General features: G+C 35.8%; 1 protein-coding gene across 30 annotated transcripts in view; it reads right to left on the bottom strand.

Annotated features, from left to right (window-relative positions):
- Positions 1–25,835, bottom strand: part of NCOR1 (nuclear receptor corepressor 1) — a 156,256-nt gene that overhangs the window by 65,313 nt on the left and 65,108 nt on the right. For 18 of the 30 annotated variants that reach the window (XM_087440338.1, XM_087440351.1, XM_087440348.1 and 15 more), the window contains 9 exons: positions 25,002–25,174; positions 24,010–24,100; positions 22,086–22,264; positions 21,521–21,575; positions 20,757–20,858; positions 10,420–10,547; positions 6,165–6,382; positions 4,461–4,523; positions 2,167–2,306 (listed from right to left, as the gene is read on the bottom strand). In XM_087440338.1, the coding sequence (XP_087296464.1) occupies positions 2,167–2,306; positions 4,461–4,523; positions 6,165–6,382; positions 10,420–10,547; positions 20,757–20,858; positions 21,521–21,575; positions 22,086–22,264; positions 24,010–24,100; positions 25,002–25,174 (1,149 nt within the window). The remainder of the gene's footprint in view (positions 1–2,166; positions 2,307–4,460; positions 4,524–6,164; positions 6,383–10,419; positions 10,548–20,756; positions 20,859–21,520; positions 21,576–22,085; positions 22,265–24,009; positions 24,101–25,001; positions 25,175–25,835) is intronic. The other 12 variants (XM_087440340.1, XM_087440360.1, XM_087440350.1 and 9 more) reach the window with 1 other exon arrangement.

Raw genomic sequence — 25,835 nt, 5'->3', positions numbered from 1 at the left:
TTAAGAAGCACGAAAGACCCTTAAGAGTTTTTCTTCACGAGTTATATACATAGATAGATAGATAGATAGATAGATAGACAGATAGATAGATAGATAGATAATTTACCGTAATAGAAATGAAAACTGAGAAACATTTAAATTATTTACTAATTCATTTAAAAATAACAATAAACCCATTACATATCAATATATAGAAGATATTTTTTAATAAAAAATAACTACTTTCCAAAACAAAAAAATAACAGTGAAATAGTAGCATTGTTTTGTTTTTGTAAATCTCTTTAATGTCTGTCTTGATAAGAAACAGCACACTTCTAAATGTGCTTCTACATGTAATCTAATCTGTGGAGATAATACTGTCTTGGTTGAAGTATATGAAAAAAATCTGGCCTCACAGAGAGACGTAGTTGGAAAAGGGAAGTATATTTTAATAGTCTTTTCAGATGACTAAGGACATTATTCTTTGATACCAAAACTCAGCAAGTAGCCATTTCTTAAAGGTTAGTTGCAATGTGAAATAAGAAACCATATCAATAAATTTTTTATACCCTATTAAAGTCCATTCATCTATCTTGCACTTTGGTGTATTAAAAAACATTTCATGGGCCAGCCCGGTGGCTTAGCGGTTAAGTGCGCGCGCTCTGCTACTGGCGGCCCGGGTTCGGAGCCCGGGCGCGCGCTGACACACTGCCTCCCCCAGCCACGCTGAGGTGGCGTCCCACATACAGCAACTAGAAGGATGTGCAACTATGACATACAACTATCTACTGGAGCTTTGGGGGGGGGAAGGAGGAGGATTTGCAATAGATGTTAGCTCAGGGCCAGTCTTCCTCAGCAAAAATAGAGAGGATTAGCATGAATGTTAGCTCAGGGCTGGTCTTCCTCACACACACAAAAATAATAATAAAAATAAAAATAAACATTTCATGAATCTTTTATACATATATGACATCCATTCTGACATCAGGAATTGGTCATTTGAAAAATACTGAGCTACACAGATTTTTAAAATTTGGATACATTTCATTATATAATATACCAAAATAGCACATCAGTTGTTATTACCACTGATCTCATCAGAAAAGTTTTTGAGCACTGAGAAGATGCTAAGCTCATGGTAAGAAATTCACATTTTCCAAAATTCTAATTTTTGCTCCAAAGTTCAAAACTTAAAAGTGGCAACAAATACTACTGGTTGTCTTCTTTGAAAGACAGGCTCATTCATTTTCGAGAAAATGTCTCCCAAATATCCAAGTCCAAAAAACCATAGTTTGTCTGCCTGTCATCCTTTCAATTAAAAAAGATATTTCATGAAAAAAAGGAAGCTAGTTACTAAGATTTGGAACTTCAACAATTGCAAAAGTGCTTTTCCTTGAGAGAACCATCATACTTTGGTATAGAATGGAAGGGATTTATGCACACTTCCCATTTCATCACAGACATGCACTTAAGGGTCAAGATTTAGGAAAGCTAATTTTTATTGCTTCATCAAGGACATTCTTAAGTGAAACTGGCATTTTTTAAAAAAATGCAAACGCTTGGAGATGAAGAATACATTGAGTACTTAGCACAGTGGTGCCCTGCCATGATTCATGCTAAGACACCAGCATTCTCACTCACAACTGCTTTGTGATACCATCGATGCAAATGTCAATATAGTGGAAAAAAGTAAACAACCTCTTAATATTTTTATGAAAATAGTTTTGACCGCATGGAAAAGAGCTCTCTGGACTTTGAGAACACTGGAACTTCCCTGTTAAAGAATTTTCAATAATCTTATACTTTCTGGTTTTTAATATTTATCCATGGACTCTCTCTCTGAGAAAATGTTTTCTAATACGCCAAATCAACTCATGCAACATGGTCAACAGAACTCCAACTAAAGCTTTCAATTCAAACTCCAAAATGCTTATATTTTTCAAATCCAGTCTACAGTTATTTGAATGTACTGAATTCCCATTACTACTAACAGAAATTTTATTCCTTGGGCAGTAAATAGAGAAACAGTCAACTTGTGCCAAGAAACTAGCATATCCTTTACAGGTAAATGCAATAAATAAAAATACAAGATACAAAAAAGTTTCTCTCAAAACCAATCTTTGAAGCTCAGAAAAAAACTAAGTAAAAAACCGTAAGGAAAAGTTTCACCACCCCTAATATACTCACTTTCTGTTTATGCTGCTGCAAGAGGTTGTCAAGATTGTGTCGTCTTTTATAGTTAAAATAGAAGTTTTTACACTGAGCTTCACTTTTAGTTCCCACCATTTTGGCAATTGCTGCCCAGTTACGACCATGTTCTACTAGACCTATAGTTTAAAAACAGACCAAGCATTAACTGAACAGTCACCTGATAAAGGAAATAAGAGAAATAAAATCAACTTAATCACTGTATTCACAATTATTAACACTAAAAGTGTGTTTTCAATTATTTATTGATATACTTCAATACTTATGGAAATACGTATTGATACAAAACTCACTGAGAGCTGTATTTTTCCACCCAAATTTAAAACATGCTCATTAATAGAAGGGCTCAACTTTACCCTTGTTATGTATCTCCTAGAGGGCTAGGACAACGGTGGCCAAATAGTAACAGCTCAAACACTTGTAAACTGAGTGATTAGGTCCTTTTAAATCATTGGAAACAGTATATCAATATAAAGTTAATAAGGTAATCAAATATAAATGATTAACACAAAGTAAAGATATATATATAAGATTCCATTTATAATCAGCATGTCTTCACTTCATTCACAATCAAGGAATGCCTTCAAAAAAATTAACCAGTCTTTTAAAAAAAAACCTGTTGAGGTGGGCCCGGTGGCGCAAGCAGTTAAGTGCGCGTGCTCCGCTGTGGCGGCCCAGGGTTCGCCGGTTCGGATCCCGGGCACACACCGACGCACCGCTTGGCAAGCCATGCTGTGGTGGCGTCCCATATAAAGTGGAGGAAGATGGGCACGGATGTTAGCCCAGGGCCAGTCTTCCTCAGCAAAAAAAGAGGAGGGTTGGCAGATGTTAGCACAGGGCTGATCTTCCTCACAAAAATAAATAAATAAAAAACCTGTTGTAATGCAACGTATCACAGAAACCTAAGCAATCTGACACTTCTTTAATCAAATAATATATATATGGACACACATACACAGACATACATATGTGCAAGGAATATGGGTATATAATGCATATATACATAGAGAGCTATACAGAGATATACTTTAGATACAGGTGTATTCAAGCAGGAATTTCCAGTATAAATCTAACAATTTACAGGAAAACATCAGTTTTTCAAGTTAATACAAGTAGCTTCCTCAATAATGGTAATTGGAAGATCACTTCCAAATCCTACCTGATATACGAATAAGAGATGAAAAGAGTGGTGACTAAACAGTCATATGTAGGTTGTTCTACCTCAAAAAGATCACTCTATGATATAGCTAATATCTACTTACCTCACCATGACATTCTGATGATCAGACGAGAATAAATGTGCATCTTTTAAAAAGTTATACGTGTAATCATGACAAATCACAAATTTGCTAATAATGGCAAATAAACTTCAAATAAAAATATTTTGAAGACTAAACTCTTTCAGCTGCTGTATTTTTGGTAAAGTTGGTTTATATGGTTCTTAAATGTATCACTCATTATCAGTAAAATAGAAAATAAATCTGAAATGTGTCACTAAAAGGTCAAGCTACTTACAATAATTTCTCTTCAGAACTACAAGGTAAATAACCCCCAAACAGCTAATCTTTCTCAAAATCATTTTATTTAAAAAGTAAATTATTTTTTACTTATAAACCAATTATTTATCCTATTAGAAATTTTAGTTCAATTTCAAACTATACTACATTAACAAGCAACAACAGAAAAACACAAAATCCATAATGTTCCAGAGTAAGATCAAGGCCACAACGCTATGAAAGAGACAGACAGGATTCAAACCTTTGACTGTATGGCTACTGTCTGTCATGTTCTCTCCTCTGAATCGCAGTGCAATTTCTTAGTAGTTTATAATCAAATACCTTACCAAATGCAAACTGAGAGAGTATTTACCATTCTACTAAATGCAACTTTTAAATAACAGAAATATAGACTTTTTATATCAAAATACCTTCCAAAAGAACTGTAATAGCATTTAATCACAACTATTCTGGAAAAGTGAAAACAGCCTACTTGTTTTCTAATAAAATGACACTCAAAATAAAACTGTAGAGAGAATCTTAAATCCCTCAAAAGAAGACCTCTTAAACAAGGCACATTGGGGTAGCTTATAGGGTACCACAACATCAAAAAGAACTCAAGTTTACTTCTAAATTCTATTTACCATTGTGGAAGAATTTTCTTTTTTTTTTAATTAAAAAAAATTTAATTCCATCTCACTTATTACTAACAACCCCAAAAAAAGAAACAAAACAAAAACAGAAAAAACCTAAAGAACCTGAACTACGATCATTTACCTTTTTTAGCAACTTCCATTTCTTCTTCTGTCCATCGAGAGGTTTCTACAGGCTCTGTAGAAACTGAAATAAGAGAGAATCCAATAAGGCATAGAAAAATTAAGTTAAATCCTTCAATCATGGTTTATATGGCACCAACCATATAATCTATAACCTATTTATCTGACATAAAGCCTGTTTAAAGCATTAGATGAAAGAAACTATGGAAATAGGATGGTATCAGCCTCTCCTCTGCAAAATAGAGGGGAAAATTCAACACTCCTCAGTGTTATGATCTTTCTCAATGTTCTTTCAAGTTCCATCCATATCTTCATGTTTGAACACAGTTTATTTTCTAAGAAGTCCCACCTCACTCAGCGCCCTCCAGTTATTAGAGCTGGATCCCTTCTCTCCTGAAATGTCAAACGAAGAAAAAACCCTCCTCCTTCTTGCCAGGCACAGTTCTCTCCTGTTCTCTGAAGCCCCACCTCCTCCTAGCTCCTGGAGGCCCTTATGTTCATCTTCAATGCCTGACATCTAGTAAACACAGACGGATCACAAACTGAACACTTTCTCTTTTACTTTTGAAAGAAAATTGAGGCCATCAGGCCTGGAATGAGCTCCTGCTATATTCCTCTTCTCAATTAATAGTACTACCATCTACCCAGTCATTCGAATTACTAACAGGATCCTCAGGCTAATTTTTGAATCCTTAAGACTAATTTTTGAATCCTTCCTCCCATTTGCCACTCACATCCAATGATGTGTGTCAATTCCAATCTCCTGAATCCATCCTCTCCTTGCCTGGGCCACTGCATGCCTAATGATGCCCTTCTAACTGGTCCCTCTTCCTCTAGTCCTTACTCTCTCTAACCTGTCCTCCACAACTGTCACTAGAATTATCTTTCTAAAACACCAATCTAATCACAGCACTCCTCTATTTAAAAACCTTTGTAAGCTCTCCACTCTGTAAGCAAAGCAGGATATACTTCAAACAAGGCCCATCACGATCTGCCCCCATCTGCTTGTCTAGTTATTTCCCTTACATCATTCTTGCCATTCCCAGAACTTGCGTTTTCCTTCATACTTCATGTTATGGTAAACTTCGTACCATTGAACCACCAACGGTGGTACTCATTGTTACCATAATCCCTTTATACACTAATGAGACAATACTTAGTGAGAAAGAAAAATGCTTGGACACTTAGACCCAGTATTCCCTTGTCTAAGAATTCAGGCCTATGAAAAATAATTTAATAGAAAGAAAATGCTATGTGAATACAGATTTTTTTTTTCATTACAGTGCTATCTATATTAGTTTAAAAGGGGGGAAAGAGATAACCTAATCATTCAGCTATAGAGAATGGTTCAAGAAAGTATGCCTCAGGGAACACAATGCCAACATTTCACAGCTATCAAAAAGTAAAAATCAGAAATGAGAAAATATTCCTGCTATATGGCCAAGTTAAAACACCAAAAAACAAAGTGGCATGCACACTAGGATTACAACTAAGTAAAAAGAAAAACAGCTATATTAGGGTAACAAGATTTGGGCTGATGTTCTTTTTCAAAAGACTTTGATATTAAAGTTTAAAAAATTTAAAGGCCAGACTTTCAGATTATTTCTAGGTTGTCAATATCAGAGGTCCCTCCTGCCCTACCCTAGCACTGAAACAGAATCCCAAGCAAAATGATGGCCTGTTCACTCCAATTGCGTCCACTCACTGGGTTCTGGTGGCGGCGGCAGAGGCGGTGGGGGCTCCTCAGTGGCTGCTGCAGCTGCAGCACTGGCAGCTGCAGCTTCATTTGTCATAGACCTGGTGATCCGGCCCTTTCGGCGGCCCTGACTATTGGCAGTCTTTCGCCCCCGGGGTGTGGCCTGCTCTCTCTCCTCAGTTTCTTCCGCTGTGCCTTCTGTCTTGTCCTTTTCCTTGGAATTTTCTCTGAAAACAAAAGCAAATGAAAATTTTGTGTGATTTAAAAGTATACATATATCGAAAAAGGTTACAGCTTTGAAAATTCTTTTTTTTTTTTGGTCAATAGCTTCCCTATTTCTTTTCTTTTTTTTTTTTTTTAAATACACTCCCTCCCCGCCTTTTTTTTTTGCAGGGAAAGATTTGCCCTGAGCTAACATCTGCTGCCAATCTTCCTCTTTTGTATTTTCTCTCCTCAAAGCCCCAGTACATAGTTGTATATTCTACTTGTAAGTCCTTCTAGTTTTTCTATGTAAACCACTACCACAGCATGGCTGCTGACAGACGAGCAGTGTGGTTCCACGCCCAGGAACTAAACCCAGGCCACCGAAGCAGAGCACACTGAACTTTAACCACTAGGCCATCAGACCTGGCTCTGAAAATTCTTTAAATAGAAATTGAATAAAACTATCCAATCTCTCAGTAACTTTTCTGTCATGCCCCAATTTTGAAGAGCTTTGACTGGCTCAAATTAAGATATTTCAAAAAGGCCTCTTTTATTAATTAATGGACTTCAAATTTAAACACATTTCAAATCACCTGACTTGGATACAAGAACACTCTAATAGAAAGCAATGAATGCCATCAGAAAAGCCCCTAGACCTGCAATCCAGAGGCAGTGGGGTACACCAAAAGGCAGGAGCCTTGGATTTCTTGCCTTTGCTTCCACATGAGTTTTCTCCTCTGTAAAATGAAGAAGCTAAAACAGATGCTGTCCATGACAGATACCCTTTCTGCACTAATAATCTACAACATTGTTTTATTAAACCAGGCTCAATATTCTCAATCACCTCCAATACTAATAACATGCAAACAGGGCAGTAATTGCCTAGTGGTTAGGAGAATGGCCTCTAGAGCCAGGCTGCCCGGGTTCATAGCAGACTCTGTGATTTACTAGCTACATGATGACCTTGGACAAGCTGCCTCACCTCCATGGGCCTCAGTTTTTCTCATCTGTAAAATGAGGATAATGACAGTATATTTCATAGGGCTGTTGCAAGGATAAAGGAGTTAATTTATGTACAATGTTCAGAACAGTATCTGGAACATATTAAGTATCATATGTGTTTGCTATTACTAAGGCTAAATCTCCCTCACACTATAAAGTGCTTAAATCATAGTCTCAGGCACTTAGGGAAAACTCAATAAATGGTCACTACTATTAACAGCAATAGTACTACATGTTATCTGGAAGACCATTCGCTGTACTACTTATCTCCCAGGGTTGTAATATTTAAAAATAAGGTGCTTAACGTACATTTTTGCAAATGAATGGATAGATGGCAATACTCAAAGACTCAACTATTCTTGCATAATGGAAGGTGTTGACTTTTTTCAAATTTTATCTACTTCAAGCAAAGACCAGTCGTGGCTTACCAAGTTCTAGTTTTTTTCCCCAAATTAAAAAATGCTTCAAGAATAATTCTTTCCCCTTCAGTCCTAAATTACTCTCGAAGCTACCATGTATCTCTCTGTCTTAACTTCTTTATTCCCTTACCAATCTAGCTACTACAACCTCTTACCAAAGATGTTTTGTCAAAAGTCACCAATGACTTACAAACTGCAAAATCTCATAAATGACTTTTTCTCAGTTCTTGTCGCATTACTCTTTCTGCTGCAACTAACACTGTGACAATTCTTTTTACATCTTTCTCAACTTAGCTTTTGGGACTTCACATTTCCCTAAAATCCCTACTGCTATTCTGGCTCTCCTTCTGGGGATTGCCTTTTTCCTCTCATCCTTTAATACAGGGATTTCCCAAGGCTTACCCTGGCCTTAAAGATCTGTGAGGTTACCCATTAGTATCAATTCTACTGGAATGACTCCCAATCTATATCTTTAGACTCATACCCCACCTCCTAAATCTCCTAAGATCCCAACTTGTCTTCCCAATTACCTGCTGGAATAACCACCTGGATTTCCCATCTACACAAACTCAACATACTCAAAAAAAGGCCATCCTCACCAGCCTGCTTCTTGCTCTACCTCAATCTCCAATTTCTTGTTAACAGTAACACTACGTTCATAATCACTCAGGTTTACAGATTTGACATCATCTTTAGCTCTTTCCCTCTTTCTTTATTTCCTATATGTGATCTAATGCCAAATTTTGGTTATTTCAACTCAGTAATATTTCTCCCACTAATTCCACCATCTCTATTTCTACTACACTGTACTTATTCAGTGCCTTAGTACCCCAATCCCAGTCTTTTATATCTCTGACTTATATCTCTGATCCATCCATTCTATACTGCTAATGGATCAATATTCCAGCAGAATAGCTCTGGCAATAAAACATTCCATTCATTCTAACCCCTATCTATTGCCAAACAGACCCACACAGCCTCCTGAATGAAGTCTACACGTTAGCTTTCATTAAAGCTTTACATAAAATCTAACCTCAATCCACCTTCCAAGTTCTTCTTCTGGCCCCCTATGTTCTAGTCTAATGAAACCATTATCTGCCCTTTCTCAAAGCAGCATATCTATTCACACTCTTCCTTCTATTCTATCCACATTACCCACTAGCTCCTACATAAAGTCCTCCAAACTATCCAGACAGAAGCAAACCTCAGCCTCTTCTCAATCTCCCAACATACTTTACTAGTTCTGCTCATTTCTTCCAGGCTTTTTTCTTTTTCTTAAATAGTACTTGTATCGTGCGTAATTTTCCCCTACTAGATCATAAACTACCTGGGAATAGTACATATCTTATGTATTTTTGCATCCTCCATAAGACTAGCTCACATCAGTAATAAATAAATGCTTGTTAAATAAATTAGGGATTTTAAGAAAAAAGTAAAATCAAGATATGGCAGTTCTACATGAGAAGAACCACTGACCACATGAATATAAATGTTTTACCCGAACTAAAAAAAAAAATTTTTTTTAAATAGATATCTTCCTAAAGTACAAAACTAGAATGGCACAAGTATCCAACTCTTTAAAAACTATATCAAGTGATCTGGGCTGCTTTAGTTGCCACAAAACTAGATAAACCTTCAGTATTTCCAAGAGGATTATAGAAATAAAACAATAAATATTAAGAAGGAACAAACTACTGATACATGCAACAACCTGTATGGATCACAAAGGCATTATGCTAAGTAAAAGAAGCCACACACAGAAGATTACATACTATATGATTCCATTTATATGAAATTCTAGAAAAGGCAAAACAGATTAGTATTTGCCAGAGGCTTGAAACAGGGTGAGGGAAACTACTGCAAAGGAGGTTATGGGAACTTTTTGAGGTGATGGAAATGTTCTACATCACAACTAACGGTTGGTTACACCAGTGCACACACTTGTCGAAAGGCATCAGTGTATACACTTAAAACTGGTAAATTTTATTCTATGTAAATTATGCCTCAATAAAGGTGATCCCTTAGGGGAAAAACAATCAACCTAGCTACTAAGCCCCTCACACCACCCTGCCATAATATGTACACAAAGGCTTCAACAGTAGCTGTCTCTCAGTGGCAGAATCACAGGTTAATTTTCTTTAGATTTTGATTTTCTATAATGAACAAAAATTACTTTTATGACCAGAATTACAGCAACAACCACAAACAAACCAGGAACTCTATTTTATTTGATAAATAAAATCAATAAAGCTGGAATATAAGGTATTATATAAATGAAAACCATTTATCAGCATTTTTACATAAATGGACACTATCTGAGGTTTAAAAAAAATCCTGAGGTATCTTCCAAATCAAAGATTAAATTATATTCAATATCTCTCAGTGATAAGTGTATATTATTGTAGCCTATCCCTTCTGAAAAGTAGTATCCACGTCTGGCAAAAAAGTCCATTAAGCCAAAAGTTATAGTTACTGGAATATTCCATTCCTTAATTATGTCAAATAGTTATTAGATGGTCAAAGCACACATCCCATTGATTCTTTTATCTAAAATTTTATACCTTAAATAAATTTAATTTCATTATTTAAAAATAACTGTAATGTTTAACTAATTATTTAACTCTAATTCTTTAACTCACTTAGAGTCCTCTTTTTCATCTTTTTCTTCTTCATCTTTCTTTTCCTCTTCTTTTTTTTCTGTTTTTTCGGCTTTATCTTCATCTTTTTCTTCCACTTTTTCTTCTTGAGAGGGTCGGGCAATTTGCTGCTAGAATGAACCATCATTTGTAAAATTCAAAGTTAAAGAAATAGCTCCTTAAATTGTAATGATGAATTATAATAAATATCTATGCAAAAAACCTAATAAATGATTAACTTATTAATCATTTATAATGTAATTAGGGGTCATGTATTAAAAATTAGTCTAATGCTCTTTAATTTATTCTATCTATACTGCTTAAAAGGTCACACACACAAACATACAAATGCTCATAGTGTTTGGACCCATCAAAGAGGTGAAAACGTTAACATTCCACTTAGAAATCTAAAATCTGAGGTTGGTTCTCTCTCTTTGTAACTCCCACATCTAATCCGTCACTCAAGCATTTCAATTCTAGCTTAAAACTTGACAACCTACAATTCATCAAACCATTCCCCTAGTATTAGATACTTAATATATTGCCAATTTTTTCATCAGTATGGATAATGGATAACTATAAGAAACATCTTTATGCTTTTACTCTTTTGGGGAAACATTTATTTAATGGAATAGTAGACAGCTATAGTCATTATTAAGACTGAAGCAATTTGGAAAAATACTAAAAATATAATAAAGTGAAAAGAAGTGAAATACTCAAATATTTCTAAGCTGTAATTACAACTATGTAATTGTAAATATGTATATGAACAAAGACTGGAAAAGAATAAGATTATAGACCCTTTTATCTTTGATGTCTCATTTGCTAAAATTGTGACTCTAAAAGAAAAAAGTGAAATTAAGTTTGTGTTGAGTATTATTATTTTTGTTTAATTCAGAAATCAAGACTGTCTAACCTATTAGGATTAAACTCCAACCATCATTACAGCACACAGTTTATTGTCCCATATCCACCCTCTTGCCAATCCCCCTATCTTTCCCACATTGTGTGCTGCTCAACTCACCTAAACACGCCCAGCATTTTCATGCCTTTGCCTGGAACACCCTTTCTGTCCTTCCTTGCATATCCTCTGCGATTCAGTTCAAAATGTTACACCTCCTGTGAGGATTTTCTTGATTTCCACAGAGAAGCTCCAGGCCCCGTCTCCCTCCCTTTCCCATGTCCACATCTGCTTGCAGCACTTATCACAGGGTGGTGTAGTACTTGGCTATCAGTGTCTGTCTGGCTCACTGTGTTATAATCTCATCAATCATCTAAGTATCCCCAGTTCCTAGAAGAACATCTGGACCATGGAAGTATCTGCATGTGTTGGATAGAGCAAAAACCAAATTTCTTTATTCTGGTTATTTGAAAAATTTTTGCCCTCCCACCTCAATCTTTCATTCTGATCCAGGCTAATGTCTATCTTGCCTCCTAATAACCCTGCCTGTCCTCTTACCTGTTTCTTTCACCAGACAACATGAAGTACTCACTTATTCAAAGTAAAATTTTCCTTAATTCTTAATGGCATCTCAAAGTCTTTTACCTACTCACCATAAAATCTGGCTCTTTTCTTAAGATAGTAAACGCCTTAATGGACTCTCCAAAAGAGATTCCACATTATGCCTTCTTCTAATCCATAGTGGAAGGAAGAAGAATCTAGATCCTTCTTGCTCCCTACTGCCACTTCCAGAACATTGCTGCACTGTGACATTTAGAAGATATTTCCTTCTTTGAAGCTCACAAAATCTACGTATGATGCCTTTCTTCCTCTTTTGGTGTTATGGAGTGACTTCTCAAATACTCCCAAGGACATACAGATGATTTTATCACATGGCTAACTATGCCTTGCTATTATTCTTCAGATTTCAAAATGCATGTCAATGCCTATTCTATCAACATAATATCCTACATTTGAAATACTTTCATGTCATATCCATTAAACTCCCCACAGGTGAAGTCACCACAATCGCCAGCAGTGGACACTGCTTCACCTCCCGGATCCTGAAATCTGAAAGTCTTCTCTACAACAACCACTCATGCTCCATCCATCCCACATTTTCATTGTTGGTGATCCTGCTTTTTGTCCTCATCACGACCTTTGATCCATTTATTCTATGAAATTTTCAGTCCCTCAAGAAGAACTGTATCTACTATTCCAGTTTAATCCCTTCTAAATCATTTCAATACTATAATTCCCTCACTTGCTTTTGACTTTCCTGATTTCTCACCCTGGCTGCCAGTTTCCTTTTCTTCTGAGTATTTATTATTACTAGAGAAAACTAAGAAATCAGGAAGATATTCAAATGTATACTTTCCAACCATGGCTAGGCCTGCTTTACAACTGGGATTGTTTATTTTATTCATCTCTAACTGACTCTCTAGCACACCATAGTGGTCACAAGACCTGTTTCAAATGCTAATAACTTCAGCCCAACCCCCAGAACAAATGTAGCATCCATCTATCATTCTGAACCAACCAAATGGCACACCAATGACAAACTCTGCCCTTTGCCTAGCAAGTGGACTGCATAACCAAGAAAATAGTTTATAGTGCTAAGAAATGATGGGGGAGTCTCAACTCAGCACAAGGTAAGTAAAGAGGTTCACTGTTCTCTTAGATTTGGACAATACATATAATCTTATTTCCCTAATACTTTTCTGCTTCTAATGCTAACCAGGGTTTTGAAGAAAGTGAGCAATTCCACACATTCCTTGCTGCCTGAAATCTAGCCAACAGCTGACTTTACCCCTCCTTCCGTAGTGCTGAGGACTGAGAAGCAACTGTAGCACTTGCTTCAACCAGTCAATAGGAAGAAGGGGGCAGGACCCCTTTTGAAACACAGCTCCCAGTTCTGTAGAGAACATGGAAATGATCCAAAAAATCGACGGAGTTGCTGTGTAGTGTCCGTAGAAGTGTGTGACACCTCCAGAGCAGAGTCTCTTACACTCTATCCAGGTGGCGCTCACATTGGCTAGGCAGCAGTGAATGGAGAGGGAGCGCTAGGGAGGCCGGAGGGCACAACCAGCACTTACCTTTGGCTGATATACATCAAGACTCATTGTAATGACCGCCCCTGACACCAAGGAGAGTAAGGAATAACCTCTAATTTTAACAAGGAGAGGTTGGAATTTCTTTTGTTTCAGGCAATCTGTAAAGAGAAGTGCCAATCCCCACCATCTAGGATGGAGGTTACAGGTTACATCCCTCAACCCTTTTAGTGGGCTAGCTGGAGCAGAAGTCCATAGTTTCAAAAAGAAACTCTTTAAAAGGTCCTCTAATAGACAAAGGCATTCCCAACAGCTTCTTGTTCAGGTTTCTCCCTGCTTAAGCCCAACACTTGATAGTCAATGAAAAAATTTTCATTCTGTTAGAGAGGTTCTCATAACATGAAACATTTCTGTCAAACAACAAGGTATTCATTATGAATGCGACGGCACATTATAAAACAAAATAAAGAATCAAAAGAAAAAAGTGAAAGTTATATGTATTTCATGACAAATGAAGAACAGGGTCAATTTCAGCAGGGTGCACTACAGCAAGATCAAATAATAGTTTATGCTGAGATTTATTATTACTATATGTGACTGAATATCTCACATTCATATATATATATTTTATTTATATTTGTTAAAATGCTCAAGTCTTCAGAAAACCGACAAATAAACGAATTCTTACCCAGCAGACAATGAAGTTGCCAAGAAATAAAACAACTAAATTTAAGGACAAGCAGCTATAGTTAACTAAAAATGTACAAGAGGCAGAAAGAATGAAGCACTACTTCAGCCACTGAGTGCTTTTTTTAAAAAGTACTTCAGGCAGTAAATAGAAAATACCTTATGCCTATCTTATCAAAATAAATTAATAACTAATGCCTTTAAACCAAATGAATTTGAGACTACTTTCCTGAAGAGTGAAAGCTGTCAATTACCAAAAATCACCATCATGAAGGCAATCAAGGTAATAGCTGCTACCATTTATTGAGCACTCACTATGTGCTTGACTTTACACTCCAGGATTTCACACACATAACTAGTTCTCATGTTAACTCTGCAAGATAAGTATTACTGCTCCCACTCTCACAGATGTGGAAACCAAGGCTCACCAAGTGAAGGGACACATCTAGGGTTACATAGATACGAAGAGGCAGAGAGCATTCTGTGGTCTGAAGTTCTTTCTATTATACTCAATTTTTTAACCTAAAACATTCTTTCTAACTAGTATATAGCTAACAGTTTAGTCAGAAACTTTTCCAACTTCAAAAATTACTTAACATGAGTATATGCTTTCTGAATACCTTTGGGGAATAAGAACATACTGGCACATTTAAAGGGGAAGATGCCAGCATGAAGGAGGAGTATAAATTCTTGTGAAAAGTAATCAAGAATTTGGAAATGAAGAATGTGGTTTCTAAACAATGACTTGCTTTATTATAGGTCACCAGCAGGTACCACAGTAATTCTATCTGCATAGTGACAGATTAATTAGAAAGGAGATTATGCTGCAAAGTAAAAGCAAATTTTTACTTCTAACAAAAATGTTACACACAGAATCAAATTACTACTTGGCATGTTATTTATAATTCTAGATCCCAAAAAGTAACACTGAAGAGTGGCTTTTGGCTTCCAATCTTTGATATGTATTCATTGCTTCCAATAAAATTTATAAAGAACCACACTCACTCTCATCATGGAACGCTAATAAGTTGAACTGTAAAAATGGTTTGAGCAGTATCTAACAGAATTTTGAGAAAAGTTAAAACTTTTGCTAACAAAAACCTCTGACCACAATTCTAACAAAAATATGATTATGTGTCTCATTTCCCTATGATTCTAAGTTTAAAAATCATTTTCAGAGTAAATAATACGCAAGGTTCCCTATGGCAACAGCAGGTTAAACTCAAACCTCACAAATTTGCAATCTCTCAGTCAATAGCATACTATATATATATTCATCTGCTGAATAAAAATTACTTTCTATGGGTAAGAGGTTGAGAGTGGGGGATGGGAGAAGCAATCAAATAAAAACCGAGAGGGTCAAGCATAAACTTCAGCAGAACTCAACAGTGTCTTGAAATAAATTTGCCTAATTGGTCTGGGATTACCTGAGGTAATTCCTACTGATTCAAATCTGATTAGATAATAGAGCAATAAAGTGATTTTCAAATTAGTTGGATCTCTATATCCACCAGGGTAAAATCAAGACACACATTTAAAAATTCTTAACTTGTAACTAGATTCTTTTTTAAAAAAAAGTCTTTCTGAACTTTTTTCTATATAGCAAATTCTATACTTCCAACCCAAATCTTTTTCCTCAACTCCAGACATATATCTAACTGCCTACTTTACATCTCCACTTGGACGTCTAATAGGTATTTGAAATTTAGCATATCCCAATTTGCCACCCAAATTTGCTCCTACTTCACAGTCATGCCTATCACAGTAAATGGCAACTCCACAAGCCGAAACATGGGTTATCTTTGATAACTGTCCTTTCCGCATCCCCTGAATCAATCCATCAGCAAAACCTGTTGAGTTTATCCTCAAAAATATATCCAAAAACTGATTAGTCCTCCCTCCCACCCCCCAACAACAGCCTAGTCCAAGCCACTGGGATTATTAAAATAACCTCTTAACTGGTCTGCCTGCTTTTTTCCTTTGCCTTCCTTACAACCTAGTCTCAACAGAGCAGCCAGAATGATCCTGTCACAACTAAAATCTGATATTACTCTTCTGCTCAAAAGTCCAATGGCTTCTCCTTTCATTTGGTATAACTCTAATGTCATCCAGTTCTATATAAGAGAGCCCTCTCAATAAAATGGGTATAGAAGGAAAGTACCTCAACATAATAAAGGTCATATATGACAAACCCACAGCCAACATCATACTTAATGGTGAAAAACTGAAACCCATCCCTCTGAGAACAGGAACAAGACAAGGATGCCCACTCTCGCCACTCCTATTCAACATAGTACTGGAGGGTTTGGCTAGAGCAATTAGGCAAGAAAAAGAAATAAAAGGTATCCAAATCGGAAAAGAAGGAGTAAAACTCTTGCTGTTTGTGGACGACATGATGCTATATATAGAAAACCCTAAAGAATCCACCAGAAAACTATAAGAAACAACAACTACAGCAAAGTTGCAGGGTATAAAATCAAACCACAAAAATCAGTTGCATTTCTATACACTAATAACAAACTAGCAGAAAGAGAAGTCAAGAATACAATCCCATTTACAATCGCAACAAAAAGAATAAAATATCTAGGAATAAATTTAACCAAGGAGGTGAAAGACCTATACACTGAAAACTATAAAACATTATTGAAAGAAATCAAAGAAGACATAAAGAAAGGGAAAGATATTCCATGCACATGGATTGGAAGAATAAATATAGTTAAAATGTCCATATTACCTAAAGCAATCTACAGATTCAATGCAATCCCAATCCCAATCCCAATGACATTTTTCATGAAAATAGAACAAAGAATCCTAAAATTTATACGGAACAACAAAAGACCCCGAATAGCCAAAGCGCTCTTGAGAAAAAAGAACAAAGCTGGTGACATCACAATCCCTGACTTCAAAATATACTACAAAGCTATAGTAATCAAAACAGCATGGTACTGGCACAAAAACAGACACACAGATCAACAGAACAGAAGTGAAAGGCCAGAAATAAAACGACACACCTATGGACAGCTAATTTTCGACAAAGGAACCAAGAAAATACAATGGAGAAAGGAAAGTCTCTTCAATAAATGATGCTGGGAAAACTGGACAGCCACAGGCAAAAGAATGAAAGTAGACCATTATCTTATACCATACACAAAAATTAACTCAAAATGGATTAAAGACTTGAATGTAAGACCTGAAACCATAAAACTCCCAGAAGAAAATATAGGCAGTGCACTCTGACATGGGTCTTAGCAGCTCTTTTCGAATACCATGTCTACTCAGGCGAGGGAAACAAAAGAAAAAATAAACAAATGTGATTACATAAGACTAAAAAGCTTCTGGATGGCAAAGGAAACCACGAACAAAACGAAAAGACAACCCACCAACTGGGAGAAAATATTTGCAAATCACATATCCAACAAGGGGTTAATGTCCAAAATATATAAAGAACTCATAAACTCAATGACACTGAAACAAATAACCCAATCCAAAAATGGGCAGAGGATGGGTTGGCCCCATGGCCTGGTGGTTAAGTTCGGCGCACTCTGCTTCGGTAGCCTGGGTTCGGTTCCCGGGTATGGACATACACTACTCGTCGGCAGCTATGCTGTGGTGGCGACCCACATACAAAACAGAGGAAGATTGGCACAGATGTTAGCTCAGGGCAAAGCTTCCTCAGCAAAAAAAAAAAAACATGGGCAGAGGATATGAACAGACATTTTTCCAAATGTCTGTTGGAAACAGACCAACAGGCACATGAAAAGATGTTAAACATCACTAATTATTAGGGGAATGTAAATCAAAATTACAATGAGATATCACCCTACACTCATGAGAATGGCTATAATTAACAAGATAAAAAATAACAAATGTTTCAACACTGCTTTTGGGAATGCAAACTGGTGCAACCACTATGGAAAACAGTATGGAGATTTCTCAAAAAATTAAAAATAGAAATACCATATGATCCAGATATTCCACTACTGAGTATTTATCCAAAGAACACGAAATCAACAATACAAAGAGATTTATGTACCCCTATGTTCACTGCAGCATTATTCACAATAGCCAAGATGTGGAAGCAACCCACGTGCCCACCAACTGATGAATGGATAAAGAAGATGTGGTATATATATATACAATGGAATACTACTCAGCCATAAAAAAAGACAAAATTGTCCCATTTGCAACAACATGGATGGACCTTGAGGGCATTATGTTAAGTGAAATAAGCCAGACAGAGAAAGACAAACACCGTATGATTTCACTCATATGTGGAAGATAAACACATGGATAAAGAGAACAGATTACTGGTTACTGGCAGGGAAAGAGGTGGGCGGTGGGCAAAAGGGGTAAAGGGGCACATATGCATGGTGACGGATAAAAACTAGACTATTGGTGGTAAGCATGATGCAGTCTATATAGGAACTGATATATAATAATGTACACCTGAAATTACGCAATGTTATAAACCAACATGACCTTAATAAAATAATTTTTAAAAAAAGAACCCTTAAACTAACACCACCTAATTTCTGAAAAACTGTCCATCTATTTTGACACAATAGGAATGAAGTATAAAAGCAATTAAGAAACAGAGAGATGATTCTTTTGGTCTGAGATGGTGGTATAAATCCATCATTTAACTCCCTCCTCTCCCAAATTCCCAGTGAAACAATCAGAGAAATATAAAACAAGAGGAAATATCTTCAAGGTAATAACTTAAACGCTCAGGCGGGCAGGACTAGACTCTTGGAAAGGCTAACCAAACCAAAGCTGAGCCTACCTGGAGGCAAGCATCCTAAGGTTCAGGTCACAGTGAGGGTACATACGGAAAATCTCAGTTCTGCAAATGCATTCTGGAACGTGCTAAGTGTGCAACCACATGGAACAAGAACGTGCAGAAGAAAACAGCAAAGTGGCTGGAACTTAACAAGGACAAGTGTGCCACAGAGATGAGTGAAATAGTGTCCTAGATAACTTTAGGACAGAAAACAAATGTTTCAGAGTAACACAGACACTCCCTGTTACACAAAACTTCCTGCTACAGCTTTCTCCCCTATTGTCACAAGCAACAAGACTGCTAATCCAGCAAAGGTAAGGTAAAATAAACATCAAATTATCCCCTTACATTAGCTGAGACTGAAAAACTTAAACAGTAACATACACAATTTCTAAAAATAAAAATAAATTAAAGTTATACATTCTAGTTTGTAACTAGGAATAAAGCTATTGTTAAAATTTGTAGCTGAAACTTGTTTAAAACGTAGATGGGCTCTAGCATCTCTAGCTAGAGGACCTTGATTCCACTTTCTCTGTGGGAAGCAGGGGAAAGCTCTGGCTCCCTTAGTGGAACAGTGTTTCCTACCTCACCACCGACATTCAATTTGTTCCCTTTCAGTTAGTAAATCTTTATGGAGCTCTACAATCATCCACCTCTTTGTCTCTATAGTATTAGTCCCATCATTGTACAAGCATGCTCTTTTCCTCCCTTCTGATCCTCATCAGCCCTACCACCCATTTCTCTGTTCCCCTTTATAAGCAAATCTCACAAACAAGCGTACACTTATACTACTGCCATCTCCTCACCTTCTATAATACCCTCTTCAACTCACTATAATCTTATTTCTGGCCCCCTCACCAATCCACTGAAAATGTAAGTCAAGGTCACCTCAGCTTACTCAACCTCCAGCAGTATTTTACACCGCTGACTCATGAAACATTCCCTATACTTTTTTTTTAACCAAGAAATATTGTTTCTGAAGAATATGTAATCACATCTTGTGAGGTGGTAGTAATTTCTAGGAAACAATGACCCAGAAAACAAAAAAGGTTATAGTTACAAATAATGAGCGAACTGCATCAAATAACCTGTATCTGGTGACCAGAGTGACCAATGGAAGAAAGGATGGCTGTTACAGGGAAACCAGAAGAGACTGAGGAATGCAAATAAACAGTCAGCAGCTGTCCGAGTTCATGCTGGCAATTCCATATTGTGAGTTGTATCTGGGTGTGAAGAGCAACAGGCGATCACATTATCCCAGCAGCCTCACTGTTAAAGCATACATGAGCCGTGACAGCTGCTGATGAGTTATTTTGGGGGAAACAGTTTTTAAAGTACCGAATTGCAACTGTGAAAACATACACTGCATGCATTAAAACTATCTTTTTAGGTCAAGTGCTTTTTAAGACTTAAACTATCTAAACTCTAGAAATGAAGTTAATCTGAAACAAAATCAAGTCCGAGGTATTTCAGTAAATAATCCCCTACTCTAATGACCATGGTATATTTCTCTCCCTTTCTCTACCCTTCTCAGACAAAAGGACTATTAAAGATGGTATATTCAATAAGGCGTTAAAGAGTCTCTTATTTAATTACATTATTTTTGTTAACACTGACATACATGATTTAGATAACATGAAAGTATAAAACTTTTCTCATTAATTGTAATATACTAGAAACTTAAAATACATTTAAAATAGATTAACACATTAAACATATATTAACTTTAATATAATCATAACACGTTCACAATATCCTAATTAATTAAATAGAAACATCTATCCCCAAAGTACACATTATTAAGTACAATAATGTTATTACATTTTTCATTTTCATATTTCCACCAATCCTGAAACTTCTTCCATACAGTAATGAAACACACCTGGTTTCTTCCTCTGCGTTTTCCATAATTCCTTCTTACTAGGGCTTTATAATTCTCATTTTTCTTGGTTAAATAGTAATATAAAACACAATCAGGAACACTCTATAAGTAAAAAAATTATTTTTGAGGATCCAATGAAATAAAATTTTTAAGAAATCAAGTAACACTTTCAAGGAAAATCTGTTATTCTTAAATGTATAAACTGAAAGGAAATAAACATGGCTAGTATCTTAAGACATATGTAGGCTCTAAAAATATATACATTATACCTACTATTTTAATGAACAATTACAGTTGTCTTAATCCAAATTATGCAAAAGATACCAGGAATTATCAGAAACATTCAAACACTTTCTTATTAACCAATAACTAAATTCCCTTTCTTACTGCATATATGTAAAATATTTTGCTCAAAAACACTCCATCCAATCCACTGTGAAAAACATTCAGGGAAAATCAGGACTCTGATACTTTAATTAGAAATTTAATAAGGTTCAAAATGTATTGTAATCTATGTGTTTTTAGTGAACTATAGTGTCAGGTCGTTTTTCGTTAACCATGAAAATTAGTCTGTATTCTGTGCTTAGGATTTGTAATCACATAATTGTAAATATCACTATACTAGTCACATGAGAATCTTTTCTATATCAAGCCCTTTGCAAACATCAGTTCTATTTAACTACTTCCGTGCATTAGAGCACAAAAATTTCAAAGTAGCAACCATCACAAACCTATAAACATTCTCAATGCAAACCACTTCTTACCTTCCTCTCCAAGTAAGATGCAATTAGTCCAAAGTTTTTTGGATGCTGGATAAACCTAAGTAAAAAAAAAAATAACACACACACATACACACAAACATTTTAACAACTTAAAAAAAAGGGGAAAAAACCTTGGGAATAGAAATATTATGTACAGAATAATTCCCAGTGATTCCTAACTGCCAACCTGAGGAACAACTGCAGAAAAACTGGAGTCTTTTCAAGGGCACAGATTCCTGGGCACCATCTACCAAGAACTGCCTGGACTGGTCTATGGTAGAGCTCAGAAATCTGTACTTTTAAAAAGCACACTTAGGTGATTCAGACACCACCCAAGTTTGGGTACCACGACTCCATAACCTCAGTTCTTATCTACTACCTATAGTCCCACCTATAAACTTATGGGAAGATCATATCAAATCTATATTCTCTACTTTCCACAGTATCCATTCAAATGCTAAAAAGGGGCCAAGTTTTAGGGGAAACAGTTCAGTTTACAAGTAAATGCCAAACACTTTTACTAACTCATGTAAGCTTCTATTAGAGAATAAATTAAAATTTAAATTACTTGTCCTTAAAGATCTCCTTCTCATGGTCAGTCCAAACATTCATAAACTGCCTCTCTTTATAAACCTTCATAGGGTCCTCCATAAGCCCATTCATGTTAATAAACTTGACCCGTCTTTGTTCTGCATCAAACATCATAGGTGGGATCACAGAGAGCTGTCGCATTTGTTTCTCATTATTCTGAAAAAAAAAAAAAAAAATGCAATTTATATAGAATAAAATTTAAAGAAGATCACAGACCAACTGTCTTAATATAAACTAAAAAAACACATATGTAGTTTACTGATAATACTAGTGTATACCATAACATCTAACATTACCCATATCTAATAAATATTCATTGAATGAATTACAGAGGCAGAGAGTATACATATTATTTTTTTATAATCCACTACACTACAATTTGAGAAGAGTTCTTTAGTTAAATGAAGCTGATACTTCAGATAACGGAATTTTAGGCCTAAAGGACACAAAGTAATGTCAAGTTTATTAAAGTAATGGCCTTATGAAGCATTTAACTATAATAACATAGTCTCATTTTAAGAAGTCTTATCATTTTAGAGAAAAAATTTTAATATCATTTTAGAGCACAATGAATAGAAAAACAAGCAACAGGCACCAAAACCTTAAGGCCACTGATTTTAAATTAACTAAACTCACTTAAGTATTCAATACATCTTGCTAATCTTACTTAATCTTTCCATTGAATATTTAAGATTATTATCCTTAGAATTTCAACTAAAACTTTGTTACGTCTAACAATTTATTTTCCCCAAAGTTTAATTTACTAAGTTTATAAGCACGAACTTCCATGAAAAAGCTTCTACCAGAATTACAAGTATTAACCCCAATACAAGGCTAGGTTTTCTCCTAAAACTATTCTTCATAGAAGTGGATACTGCCTTAAAGTCAAGTCCTTACAAAGTCTCTAATTTTATGAGGTTCTCTCAATCAGTTTCAGTACCAAAGTACAGTTTAGGGTAGACATATTAGCTTGAAATCATCTCAGTTAATACTAGTTTTGGATGCTTACAGATATTTCCTAACGGAATCAGTCAAAAAGCAAGCAAAGAAATTTAACACAGACTTAGTCATCACTGCAGGGATTATGGCTACAAATTTTGAAATCGATAGCAAGGTAATAATCGTCTTTGATCATCACTTAAAGGGACCACTACATTCAAATAAGCAAGACCTTCAGAATTTAGAGATAAGGTTTTAAAAAAGCCATGTTAAAACCAAAACTAGCAAAACCCAATAGATGGTACATGGCTTTTGGACAGACTTTAAGAGATATTTTGAATACAGCTAAGAAGACTCAGTGTTAGGGGCTGAAATTTTTTCTTACTCAACATTGATTTACTAACATCATATCATATTTCTCTCCCAGGCTCACTTGGCCAGAGAGCACCCTCTGGAGATCCCACCAGCACTTCAGGTCCACAACCGAATATACAAACATCTGCCAAATACATGCTCCTTTGCTATTTTAGGCAACAGCACCACCAGCTCAGTCCTCTAACCTAGAAACCAGGGAGTCACTACTCCATTTCTCTTCTTTCTCACCCCCACACTTAATCCACCCATCATGTCCTATCCATCCTACCTAATCTCTCCTATCCCCTATTTCCTCCTATATATTCCTACCACTGTTGCCCTGAATCAAGTCCTTTTTTTCAATATAACAGCCTCCTCGCCTCTTTCTAGGCCTCCCTGCTGCCAAAACTCTCTCTGTAAAATGCCAAATGATCAACTGACTGCCTTGTTTAAAACTCTGAATGGTTGGCCTCAGTCTTTGGAACTGTCCAAACTCGATAAATTTTCCCTCATTTATATACAAATAAACCCTTAGTTCCTGGGGTATGAGCCTAAAATGCCTGAATAATTAATGAATTAACTTGAATTAAATCAGGTAAATTTCTTACCTCCTGCTCAGAGAGCCCATCAATAATTTCAGAAATCTCATGCTCACTCCTAGCAATGGTGGCTGAAAGACCAGCTCCCCTCTGCCCAACTCTAAATATGAGGGAGAAATTAGAAATATATTTAAAGGCCTTTTATAAAGAAGACAGGTCAATTAAATTACTTTTATACAGATTACTTTTCTGAATGGGACTTTTTTAACCAACTAGAAGTCAGAGAAGAAAACTAAAATGCTATTGCGTAACTTTTTAAGTTAATATGTTTGAGTCATCTATAAAATTAATAACAATTTAAATGCTGAGATTAAGATTTAAAGGTTACAAGTCCAAGTTCAAATAGTAGAACTATTTATGGGAAACTTCCGGAAAAGCAGTTATTGGTGCCATTTCCATTTCAAATAGCAGTCTTTTGTCTGACTTTCAGAGAACAGAACAGCAGACTTAGAAAAATACATCAAACATTTTTTAAAGGAGGGAAAAAAACACAACCATCATTCCTTACAAAAACTTAATCACGATTAAAGTGGCTTACATGACTTACATGAGAGAGTGGAGAAGAAAACTAAAGATTTTACCTTTGCAAAATCCTTGTTCTCTACAAGTAAAAACAAATCAGAAACTATCTGCCAATATCAAAGAATTTAATTAGCAATCAATTTAATACTGTTTGATTATGTTGGTAGGTAATGAAGGACTAAGAGATATTCAAGTCTATTCTTATTAACTGTCATTTCCACAGGAATGGGTATTCTCAAGATCGGAAGAATTAATTTCAAAATATTCACTTAAATTTAGATTCAACAGCATTTTTAAATATAAAAAATTAATATTAAATTCACCAAGACATAATCTTTGCTAGTTGATAATGAAGTTTTATATTCAAAATAAAAGTTGTTTATGAGCTTTCTTAATGATCAGATTCAAGTAACAATAAATATTGTGAAAGATCAAAAATGTGATTCAAAGGAACACAGCACAGTCATCAAACTACTTACCGTTGAAATCTTTCTTGCTGTTCTCTTTGTTTCCGAATTTCCGGAAACTGCTTTTCATAGTACTCCCTTGTTTTGCTTTCTTTAGCTTTCCTCCGAGGATTATTTTCTATTCTGTCCACTTTTTTCTCCCATGCCTCCATGAGCTGATCATAACGTTGGCAGATTTTTTGCTCCTATTAAACACCCGTAGTAAATTAATAATTAAACTAAACTCTTTGATTCTGACTAACCTAATACTTTAAAGTAAATGCTACTTCTTAAGCCTAAATCAGAAGTACATTTGGCCTATGACTCAATTGTGAATGAAAAGCTGTCCTTGATCTGAAAGAGGAAAGAGAGAGGGAGTTCTGTTTCCTATGAAAGATCAACATATAGAGCACATTTTGGCTGGATTTTTTAGTTAATGTTAAGGCTATACAAATTAAGAAACTAACTGATGAGCTACTACTAGTAACTGACCAGCTACTTTTATTATTTTTCTGATAACAATATATATCTTCATTGTCCAAAAAATGGAAAATTAAAAATAGAAACATGTAAATATTTCCAAATCCCAATCACCCAAAGGCAACCATATTAACATTTTGTTGTTATCCTTCCAATCTGTCAGAGAAAACACTCACACTTTAACCATTTCTCTATTGTTGGGGGTTTTGGTTACTTTCAGTTTTTTGCCATTATAAATAATGCTATATAGGGGCGGCCCGGTGGCTTAGCAGTTAAGTGCGTATGCTCCACTACTGGCGGCCCGGGTTCAGATTCCGGGCGCACAACAACACACTGCTTCTCCGGCCATGCTGAGGCCGCGTCCCACATACAGCAACTAGAAGGATG

The sequence above is a fragment of the Ceratotherium simum genome, chromosome 16, assembly GCF_057802395.1.
Source record: "Ceratotherium simum simum isolate JZ-2026a chromosome 16, ASM5780239v1, whole genome shotgun sequence".
Classification (NCBI taxonomy): domain Eukaryota; kingdom Metazoa; phylum Chordata; class Mammalia; order Perissodactyla; family Rhinocerotidae; genus Ceratotherium; species Ceratotherium simum.
Note: the sequence above shows the minus strand (reverse complement) of the source record. Positions and strands in the feature narration are given on the sequence as shown.